Below are 16183 nucleotides of genomic sequence, written 5' to 3'. Positions count from 1 at the left end.
GATGCACTCAGCTATGGGCAAAGGTATCAAATGCGAATCTATATGTACAATGGTTGGTGTATGGTTCACATTTTGTAAATTGAAGGTAAACTGATTTGAGGATAGAATATTACTAAACACAAAAAAACCCAGCAGAAAGCACATATTTTTATTTTGGACATTATACTAAATGCGATATTGGATCAATTTTAAGATATCCAGAAATGAAGTGAGACTGGAAAAGTTGTTTATTCAAGAGTACACTGTATACAGTAAAGCACAGTTTGGGGCAAAAACATAAGAAAAACAGAACAATTTTATTTCACATACAATAATACATTCTCAGTGATCACTAGAATTAACCATAAGAATCACTCATTAAAACAAATTTATTTAATGCAACAGTAGCAGTTTTGTACAAGAGCCGAAGACGTGACTTGATGGTTTTAAGTCCATTTCCATTGTAATCTTTCTGCAGATCCTGAAACTTCTGTTTTATGCAGAGAAGTAAGCTGAAGCTATAGATGGCTTTGTACTCTGAGGAAACTCTGAACACAAAGCAAGCAAACAGAATCAAATTACTGTTACTTATTATCACACGCATTCAGCATCTCAATCAAAAAAACAATTTTTTCTTCGTATTTTTTTTTTTTAAAGGCACCTAAATTAGCGTTGTTGCCCCACAGATTTACTGCTGCATCCCAAAAAAAAGAGTTACACTACTAAGCCATGAAATGAAAAACTTGACGCACTGAAATTAATATGTGGTAGATGCTGATCTTTAAAAGATGAGCACTTTTACCTCTTTGACGTGGATTAGATGAAAGACCATAGATCGAGATGCAATCATCTCTCTTCTCAAAGTACTTCGAATCCAGACCAGCAGAGTCTCCACTAAGGACAAAGAGAAAACACAAGCCTGAGGAACACAAAATCACTTTGCATTCCTGACCAAAGAGACATATTCACAATGAACATTTAAAGCAAACAAACAAAAAGAGTTTGTTGTTCTACCACTGGTATTGTCGTGGAATCAAAATCATTTTAAATATATAACTGCTGTAAATTGCATACTGCTATAAAGAAACACATTTATCAGCCTGGATAGAGACCTTAAACTTCTTCCTTCCCTGCTAAAGCAAGAGAGACAGCTATAATGATAGGGAAGTGTATTTCATTTGTACACAAAAGTACAATATCAGACAGAAATGGACCAGATAGTATCTGTAGCAAACTTTTACAGGAAAGTTAGTGAGATTTTGTGCCTATACCTGCATAAAACAGTGCTTATTATTCAGGTGAACACCCAGGTACCTATAAGAGTCCACTATCTCAATGTCCACTTCCTGGATTTTCACCGGTGTAGTGCTTCCAATTAGTACATGACCTGCTCTGCCTCCTGAGCTAGACCCAACCCATGTCTGAGAAGTGCACTAAATTCAGTTATACTAACATTTTTTTCTTTATATTCACATTTGATATGAGATTAATTACAATAAATGAATACCAATAAAAAAATAACATATATCAATAAATGTGTCTAAATACTTACATTACTCAAAGATAATACATTTTATAAATTGCACAGTTTTACTTTGGCTCATTTGTCTTTGAGTGTAATGTATACTCAGTCATACTAAGTCAACAAACTCACATCTGTCTGTTTGATGACTTCCCGAGATGCTCATCAGTAAGATTGATCCCAGCAGCCGCCATGGGAGATACAACAGGTTTGGCTGTCTGAGGATAAAACTGAAGTGCCAGAAAAAATACAGAGATATCTTCAGGTGGTGTTAGTGCTGTTGATCTGCTATAATGTGCAAACATAAGACTGTTGCACAAAGACACAGTGAAGCCCCTTCAGACCTTCTCTCTACTTCTCCATCAGCACTCTGAAAGCAAACTGCTGCTCACTGATCATCGCCCCTCTTATTAACTTAGCTTCAACAACTCTTTCCCTTGGCGCAGCTTTCTCTCTCTGTAGTTACTACAGCTCTTCACCTGCTTTCTTAAACATTTGTCCCAGTACGCTACTTCTCTTTCTCAGGCATCCCGTCATTCTCTAAGCTTATGTTAAACTAGACGTGATTGTTTTGAATTGATTATTTCTTTATTGTAACAATGCTTCTTGTGAATAATGCATTTGTTGGTCAAACCCACGAAAAACCCACCAAATCTTTTCTGCATTTATTACTTCCAGGGTGGATTATTAGGTTCATAGGCTCATGTTGATGTGTATATTGTTAAATGACAATTCGTTTCAGGTCATTTAATGGAGAAGTTCGAATCTAATATAATGAATAGTTAATAAATTACTGTCTTCTGTGCGTAATTAAGTAGCGTACAAAAAAGAATGGGATGCCATCCCATATAGGTGTGTGACTGAGCAGGTGACCGGCATAAGGAGGTGGTGCAGGTGGTGCCAGACTGTTGTGGCTGTGTATGGTCCTTCCACATGCTACTGAGGCCCCTTTTTGTTGAATGAATAAATTGCTAAATGCCGATATGTCTCAGACTTCAATCACCCAATCTAATAAATGTGGCGCAACCCACATGCCCAGTGCTGCTGTTCAACCTGCAAATGCATTTTTCTCACACACCATTTAGTGTAACAGCAATTACACAGGCTTTCCAACAATATAACATTTATTGCCAACAAGCATTGCTTCAAGAAAGAAACTGACCAAATTGAAATTTTCTTGCTTTGCCGTCTCTTACTGCCATAATCTCTCACTCAATGACACAAAACATATTTATATTGAGCTGAATGGCACAATAGGAATGAAGCTTGTAGTAATATCTAAGAGGAAGGATGAAGAATAAACACCATCAGTATGTTGTCACCTACCCCAAGTCCTGCTGTTGTGGTTGAGACTGCAGGATTCTCCAGTGATTCCAGACCCCGTGCTTTTCTGGACAGCTGCTTTTCATTTAGCTGCTTGTTAAGCCAATTTATAACTGTGGTAAAATGAAAATAAACACACTAGTAAATGTGCTACACTTAAATAGCAACTTTCATAATGTGAATGAGATTGCTATTCACAATACAAATTATTTGTCATTCACACATTTATCAAGGCAGCCAAGGCAAGGAGCAGATACTCACAGTGCATCTGGAAAGAATGTTTTTTATGTTATGACTTATTCAATAATGGAATTAATTCATTTTTCACCTCAAAATTCTACAGACAATATTCCATAATGACAAAATGTAAATCAATTTGTTGATTCATGTAAAAACAGGGACTCAGAAGGAGGCAGACGCAGCATCTAAGGGGATGGGTTTTGGAGAGAAGCTGCAGAGAGGCGTGTAAGACAAATGAATCTCTGTTGCTTTGTCCCAACCCATCATGTTCTGGGGGTTTTAATAAATTTGTCCAGATTTCTAGAAATGAGAGCTCCTCCATCCACAATGGGGTGGATGCTGTCTAAAAAGACCAGATTTCCCCTGAATCCTCTTTGTCCTTGGAAGTCATCAAATAGAATCTGAATACTATTTTCCAAGGCTTTCAGATCTCTCTGACACCACTTTTATTCTGTTTTAGCTATTCTGGTCTTCTCATTGGATGATGTTTGCACGAGTATACGTATACATGTATTTTATGTTCACGTATGTGTGCTTGTGTACATTTTTAATTCTTTTTTATCATATCATCCCTCTGTTCAGCCCTTTGGCCGACACTTGATGTCTTTTAAATGTGCTATTTAAATAAAGGTGACTTGAAAGTTTCCCAATCATCTTTAGAGCCCACTGATTTTTTACTACTCAGACAGCCAGCAATCAAAGGGAAATAAGTGCCTAAAAATGTCACTCCTGGTCCGATTAAGGAGGGTACCAGAGAAAATGACTAAGCCCAAGATTGTTTTGGTAAAGTTAGTCCCCAATTCAATATTCATTTAGTTACCTTCGATTGATGCAACCAGGTGTCATTACTGTTGACGTGAATTAAAATTTCACAAAATGTACATTTAACTTTAACCAGCAGTTTAAAAATTTCCCTGAATGTCACCTGCTCTGGCCCCTGGAAGACAACTATGTCTTTTCAAGGGTCTGAAGTGAGGTCAGCCTAAGCTGCAAAAAGGCTACATTTACTACAAGTATTGTTATTACAAAAGGAGGCAGAGGAGTAACTAAATATCTGACACACTGAGCAGGAAACTGCAGGAGGGACAGGTATAGAGGCCATGCTGCTAGCGAGTTGGCTACAAGCTAAGCTAGGCTAGGCAGGCAAATCACTGTGAATACAATTAGCGGGTGAATCAACAGATTGTGCTTTGGATAAAGCTCACGAAGTTTACACTAAGAAATAAGATGCTATTTAATTAATCTGGCTAAGCAAAGACATAGTGTTTCTTCTTCACTCATCTATAGTTTCCCCTTCCCCCCCCCCATCTCTCTGCAGATGGCTGAGCCTGGTCCTTCCCACTGTCATCAATTTCTTGCTAATGGTTGTGTGATTGTTGGTGTTTCTAATATTGCCAAATCACAACTGTTGTTGTTAACGAGCGCTATATAAATAAAATGTAGTTGTAGTGTACGTCGCCATATGGAAGTGGACTCCATAAACACTGATGGATTGAGAAGCTTTGCTGGATTTGTAAACCTTAACGATTTTGAAGACATGAAAGTCAGTTTTCAGAGGGTCCATTGAACAGGACTAGCTTCCTTACCATTCTCATTAGTTTTCAGCACTTCTTTGGTTTCATTTAGCTTCTGTACCGTGGCCTCCAACTGCTCATTTAATTTTAAAATCTGAAAAATAAAAAGAATATTTTGCACTGGTTGTTATTCTTGTCAGGAACCTGAGGCTACATTTCACACAGGCTCACCAAATCTGGACAGCAGAATATTGGAATAACAACGCCTGGTCTAATAAGTCTCAATTTCTGCTCTGACATTTGGATGGCAGAGACAGAATGACATGAAAGGACGGATCCATCTCGCCTAGTATCGATAGTTCAGGTTGTTATTTTATTTTATGCTCACTTGCATTTAAAAGGACACAGTTCACACAGTACTGTACTTTTTCTTTTTGTATTGTTTTAAAGTACTTGTACTGATTTACTGGTTTGACTGATGAGATCTCCTTTACTGCTTTACCAAAAGAAAAGGCTTCAGTCTGTGACATACCTGTTCTTCCTTAGTGTTGAGCTGCTGCTGAGCGCTTTGTAGATCCTTTTCAACACTCTGAAGTTTCTCTGAAGTTTCCTGGAGAATCTTTTCCTGCGACACTGTCACAGTGTTTTTGACTTTTATTTTTCCTACTAAGGTTCGAACTTCTCCTTGCAGCTTCTTAATGATACCGTTAGCCTGTATGTATAAAAGAAAAAAAGGATAGATCAAAAAGAGGAGTTGATCATTTTCAAAACTCACAACTTCTATTTTTTCCCTATAACAGAGATGCAGTCCGTTCACTTTCTTTCCAAAGCAACCAATATCAGTATAAGCAACACCCTATAAAACAGGATGTGGTTCACTGTGTAGGGCATTCCTGCATATTGCTCATTTTATACTACAGTGGTTGTGCCCATTTGCATGGGGAGAAAAGTTCTCAAGCTTTGAAAACATGGTCCTGTGTAGTCCCCCCCAAACTAAGTAGGCTGAATGCTGTTGGGTGAGAAGTGAACCAGAAAAGGGAGTGGTGCACGTCTCTTGTTCTGGAGCTTACAGGGAACGGAAGAAGCATGAAAAACATCAAAGACCAGAAAAGAGATAATGAAAAGCACACGTAACAGCTACAGGGGACACGTCTTCATTCTTTTCAGCGCATCTGTTCATCTGTTATAACTTTGCTCTTCTATGCAGCTGGCTGGAAGACCATCAACAGCACAAACAAGAGTCGCCCACAGCTACAACCATCGCCTCCAACTGGCTCACTGCAGGTAGATGGGCTATTCATTGCTCCCTACAGGCTGCGAAAGCACTGCCAAGGGCTGGAACTACCATTTATTTTAGTAATCGAGTATTCTATCGATTAACTGGATAAAAAAATACTTTTTTCTTGTTAATGAGCAACAATAAAGATTTTAAAAAGAAAAAACAGGTCTTTTAAGTTGAACTGCTGATTGTGCTTTCTAAAATGAAAACCAGTGTTTTAAAGATTAACTGCATTCATCTGTCAAAAAATGTAAAATTAATTTTTAATTACATTTAATATGGCACATAAAATTACATGGAAAATACAGAAATACTCTCAATTACAGCCAAAGGTCAAAGTCAAAGGGAGGTTCTCTGACTTTGTACTGTGACTCATAAATAGTTATTTATATTTTCTGATTATATGTTATATCAAGGAAGACTGAGTTATCATTTATTAAACAGCATTATTATATAAAATTATCCATCATCCATTCTCTATCCCAGCTACCATAGGGTAAAAGGTAGGGTACACCCTGGACAGGTGCCAATCTGATGCAGGGCTAGCACGGTGGCGCAGTGGTTAGCACTGCTGCCTCACATTCCTGGGTTTAAATCCACCATCTGGCCACTGCCTTACTGTGTGGAGTTTGCATGTTTGCCTCATGTCTGCATGGGTTTTCTCCGGGTACTCCGGCTTCCTCCCACAGTCCAAAGACATGCACAGGTCAATCTGTGATTTTAAATTCCCCACAGGAGTGAATGTGAGCGGGGAAGGACTAAAAAGAAAGTGTAAACTTCATCCTACTCCTTTTTGAGCACGTATATATCAGAGATATTAGTAGCAATTAGATTTTTTTCTACTTCGTTTTCTGTTTAAAATATATTTCATTATTTAGATTTACATATGTGAAATAAAAAAAAACAACAACCTTAAAACCTCCATTCAGATGCATGTCTGAAATCTTCTCCAAAACCTTTTATATAAAAGTCTTGAGTGCTTGAAATATAAAATACAAAACAATGGCTAATGACTGAGACGCCCAGAATGGCTACCCGAAGACTGGAATATCTTGATCCCAAGGATCCCCAAGAATGGATCGGTCCCAGTACCAAATACCAAGGAGCAAAAACACCAGCGACTGGTAGACAGAGAAGTCACTCGAGAATGTAAGACTAGACTGACGAACCTATGCACTGCCAAGACCCCAATATGTGGAAGGTCAAGGCAGCAGTGGTCCCCGTGCTAACCGAGGAGGCACTTGAGGCAGTGACCCCAAACTGTGCCAGTGGTTCCAGCAGATCCCTAAACAACATCAAAGATCTCTGTCTAGAAGATATAGCAAAGATTCTGTGCTCCAAGGCCCAAGGACTTGAGCTTGAAGGATAAAAACTGTGAGTTTTGAACACAAACACACAAACTGACAAACCTTTATCAGCTCCTCAGAAAGTGATTTCACCGTAGCTTCAAGTTTTCGAATCTGAAGTTCCTTACTTTCTGCATTTTCTTCCACTGATTCCTATAACAAAAAGCAAGCTGGTTAAAAATATCAGAAGGGCAAAATTTTATTAAACAAACAAACAAAAAACAAAAACCTTGAAGGCTTGATGAACAATCCTGATTTAAATTTGGCCTCCATCAGGGTAGTCTTCTGCTGCACCTCTTCATTTTTAGATAAACCCCTGGCAACCCCTCGTGCAATGCCATGTGTGTAAGTCTAAAAACAGCAGCTTGTCAACTTGAATTTTATTTTGATGAACAAAGTTTTTGTAGGCGATTCCAAAAACACATCTACCTTTCAAACATGCTGTGTTTGTTAGTATGTTGCAGTTGTTGCATGTTCACTTCATTTCAGGTTCTCTGCGTCACATGTTCTTCCTCAGATGCCTCCGGACATCACAACCAAATACCTCACTTATACTCTCATAGTAAAAAAACAAAACAACCCCGAGGCATTCTCGGGGCTTTGAGACCGTATACCAAGTCTTGTCACCAGTTATGACTTCCAACATAAAAGTTGGACCAGTCTGACACAGATGTTTATTTTCTGCATAACAGTTAGTTAGCAGCAGAGTTGGTAGTGGATGAGCGATGAAACATTTCTCCCACTGAAAACACAACGTCCAGACGAACAGAATCAGCCTTTTGGGATTTACACACCTGGATGGTTGAGCGCGCATCAAGACAGAAGGATTCATGAATTAAACTGAATTGAAATTGAATTGCACAACACTGACATCCTGAGTCTAACCATTCGTCTGTACACGGTGACTCCTGGTGACTTCCTATTCATAACGTCATATCATTTCTCTCATTCTGAATCCTTAATGCCCCCCTGTCCCCGAGGGCTTCCTTACCTTCTGCTGCTGAGTGGCTTCCAATACTTCTTTGGTGCGGTTCATCAGCTGATCCTTATCTTTGACCTCCTGTTCCAGAACAGCCACTCTCATCTGCATCTGGCTCACCAAACGGTCCTTTTCATGGACCTCTGCGTCCAGGGTGCTGTTTTCCCTCCTGAGAGACAGGACCTGCTGCTTTAAATGCTGGCATTCCTATATGAAAGAGAAAGAAAATAATCAACAGCATTCTCTTGCTGTGGGGAGCTTTCAGCACGGCTTCCGCTGCCCCCATGATAGGATGATCTACAGAAGATGGACGGATGAAATTTATATCTGCTGCCAATACACAAATTATAATAAAGTTTCAAACATTAAGAGCAAGTCACCTGGACGCAATAATTCCTCATCCTAAACATTCACTTACCTCGTCTGCACCAACTAGTTTAATCTTCAGGTCTCGGATGGCAGACTCGTTCTTGTATTTCTTCTCAGTCAGTTCTCTGCACGAGGCCTCCAACTCTGTCAGTCGACTATTAAGCTGATGGCTGCTCTTTTTATGAGCAGTCTCCAGCTCCTGACGAAGCTGCTCTGTCTGCTGCTGAAACCTGCTCTGTAACTGGAAGACAGACAAACAATCTCCAACCATTTCTGCAGGGCAATCTTTAGCTTTGCTTTTGATCCCTATAGTTTCAAAGGTTCCAAATAAATGACTGCTTCCACGAGACTGAGCTAAGAACAAAGCCACACGTGGTTAATATTGTGTGACAGGGTTGTTAACTATGCAGAGGATAGTGTTAGTAATTTGTATGGTACGACCCACAAGCATAGACTAAGATTTACAACTGTGTGCAGTGATTTGTGTTCTACTTTTGAGGGCTCACAAATGTGTGCTCCGATCCACAAACAGATACAAAGAAATCTGATCACACGGAAAACGACATAAATGTGCACACATAAACCTGAATAAATCCTTCAGTGCTTACGAATCTGAAAATACATGTAACAGCCCTCTCGCTCACTATTAAAAAATTTAATGCATGTGAACGAATTGCCTGAAACGCACCGATACCACACTGCATGCCCACATGAGGTTTTGAGACAAATTTCACACTGTCATGCAGAATAGAACAGAAATATCCTTTATTGTCCCTCATTGGGGAAATTCATGTGTTCCAGCAGCGTGGAAGTGGCAGGCAGAAAGAGCTTGAGACAAAAAGCTAAGTATATAAAATAAAGAACAAGAATAAGAGACTGTAGAGGGCAAATTTACAACATAAGATGTCAATGAATATAAGATGCTTTTAAAAAACTGTGTAGAGCGATGAAAAAGCGACTTCTACACTTTATATTTTAGTCGCTGAATCAACATCAGATTAAATCTACTACTACTAATTGACACTTTATTCAAAAGACCGATTAAAACTAGTTTAAAATTTGCTGTCAAAATTAACAATGCAAACATATCACTGCACACACTTGTAAATCTTAGTTTAAACTCGTGGATCACATAGTACGTGTTTGTATCACTTTTAAAGGTTCATTTCTCCCACTTTACATACAAGAAGGTAGTAAATGCAAAACACAACTAACAAAAATGTAGCATAAGCTAAGGGAGCTAATCTGAAGTTCCATGTTAATGTCACAGTAATTTGACCCTGACTAGGTCAACCTCGAGCCCTACAATAACCACACAAATATTTACATCGCATGCTTTTTAAGCACTTGCCATCTAAAATATGAGCTGACTTGTACGGAAGAGGAATAGGGCCACTGGGGGAAAAAAAGTGGGCACGTCTCTCTTTTTTTTTTTTTTTCTTTTCCTGAATTCTGAGATTAAAGTCAGAATTCTGAAAAAAAAATTGATGAAAAAGTCAGAATTCTGACTTTTTTTTCTCAGAATTCTGAGATTAAAGTCAGAATTCTGACTTTTTTCTCAGATTTTTTTTCCAGTGGCCCTAATCCTCTTCCGTAGACTTGCTTTGAACAATTATTTTTAAGTAATTTCATGAATTATAATGATTTAAACTAATAAAGTTTAATAGATTTGTTTTCCATTTTCTACATTTGATACGTTGGCATAAAGAAGTACAACAAAGTACTGAGTAATGTACACACCATAGTACTCTACAACTCAAAATTGAAAACCTGGAATCTAAACAAAACCTTGTAACTTTTTAGGAAATAACATTTTACTTGTGTGACTATGTTTTTTTTAAACAGATCACAAATCTGTGGAGAGATGCTCTTTCTCCAAATATGTTTTTTTAGCTGCTCTTTGCTCCAAGTCAGGTAAAATAACTTCTATCCTGCCGAGCTTCCTTAGACACGGCGCTGTGCACAGCTTGTTTTGACATTAATACCCATATTAAAAACATAGCTGATGAATTTGTGCTGATTAAAAGAGAAGTCTTGCCTCCAGAGCCTTGTCTCTCTCCAGCTGCAGCTCCTGAGAATGAAGGCTGGACAGCGAGCTGGTCTGAGTCGTCCACTCTGAGCGCAGTTTGTCCAACTCTTTGGTCTTCTCAGACAGCGTCTATGATCCACATATGATCACTTGTTCAGCTGCATGTTATAGTTACATAGAACACACCGTGGACAACGCTTTGTGGAACTCTTTTTAAATGTTGATCTGATAATTACAACTTTGCAGATTCCAGTTTTCCTTGCTATATTTGACCGCATACAAAATAATTGTTCAACTTTTGTTTAATAAAAAGAAATTACATGAAAAAAATCAATAAATGGGCAGTTTATTAATAAATAAACTGAAATTTCTATTAAAGAAAAATCACAAAAGTTTCGCTTAACATTAATTGCTGTAACGCAAGAACTACTAAACTGAGTACGTAAGTAAGCTGTATCATATCTTAAAAAATAAAAATAATGCACACCTGTTGAGCATAATTCAGCTGCCTGGTCAGATCATCTTCAGTCGTCTTAAGCTTCATTTCTAGGGCATGCTTCTCTGCCTGAAACAACAAAAAATGACACAAACATGACAAAACCTGTTAAAACTCAGTTTTGCTCTGAAAAACAAAATAATTATTTGACTAGACAATTATATTCAAACAAATGTTTTTATATAATATATATACGTTGCCTTCAGCTGATCAAACTAAACTAAAGCTAAAATACAAGTAAGCTTGAAAACATGAAGCCCACCCAAGCAATACAAGCTCCCATCCTTGGGATTAACAACTACACTTAACATGTACATGACAACGTTTTACTTACATGAACTAACATTAAAATTTGGTATTTATTTAAAGGGTTGTTTTTTTGATGAGTGGCATAAAGTATGAAGAAGCTAAATGGAACCAACCTTCAGAGAGGAGAGACAAACTGCCAGGTAATCTTTAACCTCTTTGTCAGAAGCTTGAGAAAGTCGTAAAGACAAGTGGTTAAGGTGCTTAAATGCGTTTGTCTCTATGACACTGAAGTTGGTGGGACCTTCTAGCACTGGAGACTGACATGACAAATGAAGAAGAAATCTGTGGAAAGGACAACAGTTAGTCTGTGCAAAAGGGTTTAATTTATATCTTTCAAATTACTAAGTCAGTAGGACATATTTGTAATGTTTTTAAATATTCCAGTGATACTTAATGATGAGCATAGGGACGTGCAGCAAGCAACTTTATCGTTCACCAATTTCAAATTCCAAGGCTCACCCTCACCTTTACTACAGAGTCCTCTCCCCACTCTACTACCTCCCTCGCTTCCCCCCCTTCCTGACACCATGACACCCCCCTCCTCCAATCCCTCTCTCAGCAGCAAGACATCTCCCCCCCTCCCCTCCTCCCAAACATCTCCCAGTGTCACAGTGGACCAGGTCAGGAGACAACTGAGGAAGCTTCGCCCCAGAAAGGCAGCAGGCCCAGACAAGGTGTGTCCTAGGATGCTAAAGGCGTGTGCTGCTGAACTTGGGGAGCCGCTACAACGAGTCTTCAACCTCAGTCTGCGACTGGGGAGAGTGCCCGCCCTCTGGAAGACATCCTGCATCGTCCCGGTCCCCAAAAAGAACCGGCCCAATGAGCTGAATGACTTCCGACCGGTGGCACTGACGTCACATCTTATGAAGACTCTAGAGCGGCTCTTCCTCAACCTCCTCCGACCACAGGTACAACATGCCCAGGACCCACTACAGTTTGCATACAAGGCGGGTGTCGGAGTGGAGGATGCCATCCTGTACCTCCTACACAGAGCCCACTCACACCTGGATGGGGGAAAAGGCACGGTCAGGATCCTGTTTCTTGACTTTTCCAGTGCCTTTAATACCATCCGGCCCTGTATGCTTCAGGAAAAACTGAACAGGATGGAGGTGGACCCCTGCCTGGTGGCTTGGATCTCCGACTACCTCACCGACAGACCACAGTACGTCAGGCTGAAGGACATCACGTCTGACACTGTGGTCAGCAGCACAGGAGCACCACAGGGAACTGTGCTGTCCCCTCTTCTCTTCACCCTGTACACCTCTGACTTCTGCTACAACTCTGAATTATGCCACATTCAGAAGTTTGCAGATGACACGGCCATCATGGGGTGTATCTGGGATGATCAGGAAGAGGAGTACAGAAGTCTGGTGAGGAACTTTGTCGCATGGAGTCACACAAACCACCTGCAACTCAACACCTCAAAGACTAAGGAACTGGTTGTGGACTTCGGGAGGTCTAGAGCAGGTCCACTGCCGGTTCAGATAGAGGGGGAGGAGGTGGAGGTGGTCAACAAGTACAAGTACCTCGGGCTGTGGGTGGACAATAAACTGGACTGGTCATGCAACACAGAGCACCTGTATAAAAAAGCCCAAAGCCGACTGTACTTCCTCAGGAGGCTGAGGTCTTTTAACATCTGCAGGAAGCTCCTGAGGATGTTTTACCAGTCGGTGGTTGCTGGAGTACTTTTCTATGCTGTGGTGTGCTGGGGGAGCAGCACAGCAAAGAAGGACTCATCCAGGCTGGAGAAACTGATCAGGAAGGCTGGCTCTGTGGTCGGCATGAAGCTGGACACTCTGGTGACAGTGGCAGAGAAAAGGACATTAAAGAAACTGATGGACATTATGGACAATGCTGGGCATCCTCTGCACACGGCCATAAACAACCAGAAGAGTCTGTTCAGTGACAGGTTGCTTCTCCCCAAGACAAGAACTAACAGACTTAAAAACTCCTTTGTCCCACACGCCATCAGACTGTTTAACTCCTCTCTGGAGGGGAGAGGGAGGGGAAACAGGAGGACAAAGGAGGGGGGAACAACTAAGCTGTAGTGCCTCTGCACCTCACTGTACAATACCTTTGTGCAATACTTTTGTAAATAGTCAACAGTGCAATAGACTCAATACTTGAAATGTGCAATTCACTTGTATTTTTATTCCTATTTATCCCCTTCATATATTTTATTTATATCTGTCTCTGTATTTATATAAGTGTGTGTGTGTGTGTGTGTGTGTGTGTGTGTGTGTGTGTGTGTGTGTGTGTGTGTGTATATATATATATATATATATATATATATATAACATTCTGTAACTGTAACTTCTGTCGGTGCTGTGCTTTTTGGAAACCGAATTTCCCAGAGGAACCCACCCGAGGGATTAATAAAGTTCTATCTTATCTTATCTTAGAATCGTGTCTACTTTTATCACAGCGTCACTTGAGAAGGGATGACACTGGCTGATAAAATACATTAATTTTTTTCCTCAAATATTTATTTATTGCTTTTCCAACAACATTTTAACCAATAGGAAGAGATAGTTCAAATAAAACAGAGGAGGAAATTAATTTTTTTTTAAATTGAGTGTATAATAGTAGTGTATGTACATCGTGTATGAACAGTGTTGGGGAAACACATAGATATAGTTATACATACTCTCCCATGTAGATCATTCAGATATTATTACAGAAAAAAAAATTATATATAGATAAGTAAAATAAAACAAAACAACCCCCCCCCCCCCCCCCCAAAAAAACAACAACAACAACAAAAATATATTTATGGCATATATTTGCTTAGCTTATTCAAACAGTGTGATGTCATGTGTTGGTTTTCTTCATACCTTGGACTGTCTGACGTTTGTTCGGAAATGCACAGGTTAAGCAGGTCAATAAACTTCTGAGGAAATGATGCAAAATCGATCAGTAGACCCTGTTGGACTTTCAAGCTACACAACAATTCAAACACAAATGACATTAGTTAATATTGAAGATGCTTTGTCCCTTAACTCTAACACAACACACTACTTCATACAAATCTTTTTACACTTACCTTTGGAAATCCTCTTCTGATATTGCAAGGTTGAAGAGAAAATATGGATCTATATCATCTGTTATCCGTACTAGAAGATCCTAATGTAATATGTAAAGAACAGGAAATGTTAAATGATATAATGTAAGTGTAGTGTAGTATATAGTATAGTTCTCTCTTTATTTTAAAACGATAAAACGTCCCACTCACTCTTTTGTGCACTGGACTTGTTGTCAGCTGAAGTTCAATTGTGACACGAATATTTGCTTTTCTGTAAAATGAAGCAATTAAACATGATGTTTGGTGACTCAATAAGTCCTATGTGAACTTGTATTTCAGTGTTCACCTCATTTCAAAAATCCACGAACAGAATAAAGACAGGAATATGAAAATGTTTCATTTTCCCATAAATGTTTGCAAAATACACTAACACTTGCTTCTGATTCTGCAATGCTTTCCATGCAGCATTCACAAAGGCTCACTTACCCTTATGTGAAGTAACTTATGAAGGCTGCTAACAACATTAGCATGTCACCTGCCTTTACCTTTCAGTATGCCAAAATATTAAAACACTGTGCTGTTAGCAGTAAGTGTCCGCCCTTCATTTTCATCTATGCCAGTAATCTTTTCCTGTGTCTAATTTACCATCAGAACTTCGCTGGTACTGCTGCAGTGAACATTGCTGTCAGAGCACCATCTGGTTCAATATACAGATGTGTTCTCTCACAACTGTTTGTGTATGTGAAGCATAATTGCACACTTGTACAGTAAAAGAATTTTGAATGGTTACCAAAACCCAAAATGCACAAAAAAAAGTTCTACTCTGTTTCCATTATTGTGTATATTTACATTACAAGTATTCTGACAAAGACACATTTTTGTGATTTTGTCTCTGTAACCCACCAGGGTGGATTTTAAATCAAACAATCCAGATGCACCTAAAGTGAAGACATTTAGTTTTAATTCAGGGGTTTACCTGCAGAAACTGCTTAGGACACACAGCAGTTTGCATACATAGACTGCCGTTTTCAGAGGCTCAAACATAATTAGACAAGCTAAAGTCAAACCCACGGACACCACTACATGTTGCCTTGAGATGCTCTGCCAGGCCTCCAGCTGTTTGTCTCTGAATCTCTCAGCGTTGTCTTCTGTAACTGAAAAACATGCTGCTGGGTTGAGAACAGCCGACTAACTTTGCCATTCAAGAATATCCCATTTCTTTGCCTTGAGAAACTCTTGGATTTGCAGTACGCTTTGCGTTATCATTCATTTGATTAATATTAACGTGCTTTGCATTAGTCTGTGCAACACGTTTGTTTGTTTTCCCCGGTTGGATTGGACCGACAGCTGTTTGCCGCAGTCAGGATGGGGAGGTTTCGTGTGTGCCGACAGAATAACCGTAATTATTCTTCTCGTCAGGTGTAACTTCAAACCAAGCTGTTTAAATAGTGCGTCCGTGTCCGTGTGCACAGGCTTACCTTTCCTCGCAGTCCCTGCATCTGACATTAACCTGCAACACTTTGTTGAAGAGCTCCTCCATGACAAAACCCGTCTTTCCCTGCGGTGCCGCTGTGACGAGTCAGAACATCGATCAACGTTAAAGGTTCGTATATCAGAGTATTTCTGAGTGATGCTGGTTTTCATCAGTCAGCTGGATCAGTAGTGTTTGGTATCTTTCAATTTGGCGCTTTTCAGGCGCCAACCGTACAAACGGAACATATGGTCCTTTTTTTGTTCTACGCTTTAATGGTGGACGGCAGACATGAAGCCTGGTAC

General features: G+C 39.6%; 1 protein-coding gene across 2 annotated transcripts; it reads right to left on the bottom strand.

The window, feature by feature from the left end:
* Positions 1-474: 474 nt before the first annotated feature.
* On the bottom strand, positions 475-15947 carry sass6 (SAS-6 centriolar assembly protein). Of its 2 annotated transcripts, XM_085376066.1 has the most exons (16): positions 15886-15947; positions 14618-14678; positions 14429-14508; positions 14220-14324; positions 11499-11667; positions 11068-11145; positions 10590-10709; positions 8601-8792; positions 8195-8389; positions 7267-7356; positions 5111-5290; positions 4651-4732; positions 2828-2937; positions 1634-1731; positions 782-873; positions 475-527 (listed from the first exon to the last, which is right to left on the bottom strand). In XM_085376066.1, exons 1-16 carry the CDS (start codon positions 15945-15947, stop codon positions 475-477), a joined length of 1767 nt encoding a protein of 588 aa, XP_085232192.1. The 2 variants fall into 2 exon arrangements, with proteins under 2 accessions (XP_085232192.1, XP_085232191.1); XM_085376065.1 differs by lacking the exon at positions 475-527 and having other exon boundaries at positions 702-873.
* Between the last annotated feature and the right edge of the window lie 236 nt (positions 15948-16183).

This window comes from Diplotaxodon limnothrissa, linkage group LG17 (assembly GCF_057381915.1).
Source record: "Diplotaxodon limnothrissa isolate DT_005_m linkage group LG17, D_limnothrissa_male_GT1.1, whole genome shotgun sequence".
Taxonomy (NCBI): Eukaryota; Metazoa; Chordata; class Actinopteri; order Cichliformes; family Cichlidae; genus Diplotaxodon; species Diplotaxodon limnothrissa.
Note: the sequence above shows the minus strand (reverse complement) of the source record. Positions and strands in the feature narration are given on the sequence as shown.

Bases quoted from the DNA above. Each gene is read 5' to 3' on its own strand.
- sass6 (XM_085376065.1), bottom strand. From the start codon at position 15,947: ATGGAGGAGCTCTTCAACAAAGTGTTGCAGGTTAATGTCAGATGCAGG. The intron at 5,291-7,266 runs GTTTGTCAGTTT...TTATACATACAG, and splicing joins TTTCTGAGGAGCTGATAAAG to GCTAACGGTATCATTAAGAA. The intron at 2,938-4,650 runs GTAAGGAAGCTA...ATTTTACCACAG, and splicing joins GCTGAAAACTAATGAGAATG to TTATAAATTGGCTTAACAAG.